The sequence below is a fragment of the Penaeus monodon genome, chromosome 15 (genome assembly GCF_015228065.2).
Source record: "Penaeus monodon isolate SGIC_2016 chromosome 15, NSTDA_Pmon_1, whole genome shotgun sequence".
Lineage (NCBI taxonomy): Eukaryota > Metazoa > Arthropoda > Malacostraca > Decapoda > Penaeidae > Penaeus > Penaeus monodon.
In genome coordinates, this window is record NC_051400.1 from 14,517,370 (window position 1) to 14,517,976 (window position 607).

The following is a 607-nucleotide window of genomic DNA, read 5'->3' on the forward strand; positions in this document are numbered from 1 at the left end:
CACATGGGAGTGCGTTTGTGCGTGTGTGTTTGTTTAGTTCTATATTGTACACACGAATCCCCATTTCCACCCGTCCACCACCGTCTCCCTCGCCCAATCACCCAGCGAGGCTTACCTACTCGCTGCAAGACTGTCAGTCGCAAAGACCACCATCCTTTCCGAATTTCTAACCGCTCTCTCTATGTTCTCTGCAAAAATCACAAAATCACTTCAGTATTGCAAAACTGCAAAATATCTAGATTAAGATCAATTAGCTTTATATAATTCTCGGCATATCAACAGTAAAAATATGATGTTTCCAATAATGATAAAAGTATAACTATCAAATACATTATAATCAAACTTTACATTTATCGCTTTACATTTACATGATTTTAATAATTATCATTAGCACTACCATCATTATGCTTCTCATTACTGAAATCATCTGCTATCATTACTGTCATCTGCATCAAAATCAGCATTGTTGATAGCAAAGCCACCATTCTCAGTATCTTAATCTTCTCCTTCATTATCATAATTGTAATCATAATCGTATCATTCTTCATTCTATCCGTCCATTAAGTTGGACTTTCACGCCACTTTATTCTGAAATATGATGGGTAAC

General features: G+C 36.1%; 1 protein-coding gene across 1 annotated transcript in view; it reads right to left on the bottom strand.

Annotated features, from left to right (window-relative positions):
• Positions 1 to 607, bottom strand: part of LOC119581763 — a gene marked incomplete at its 3' end in the record, with an annotated part of 38,490 nt that overhangs the window by 2,003 nt on the left and 35,880 nt on the right. Inside the window, 1 exon segment of the mRNA XM_037929897.1 lies at positions 116 to 188. Within this exon segment, the coding sequence (XP_037785825.1) occupies positions 116 to 188 (73 nt within the window).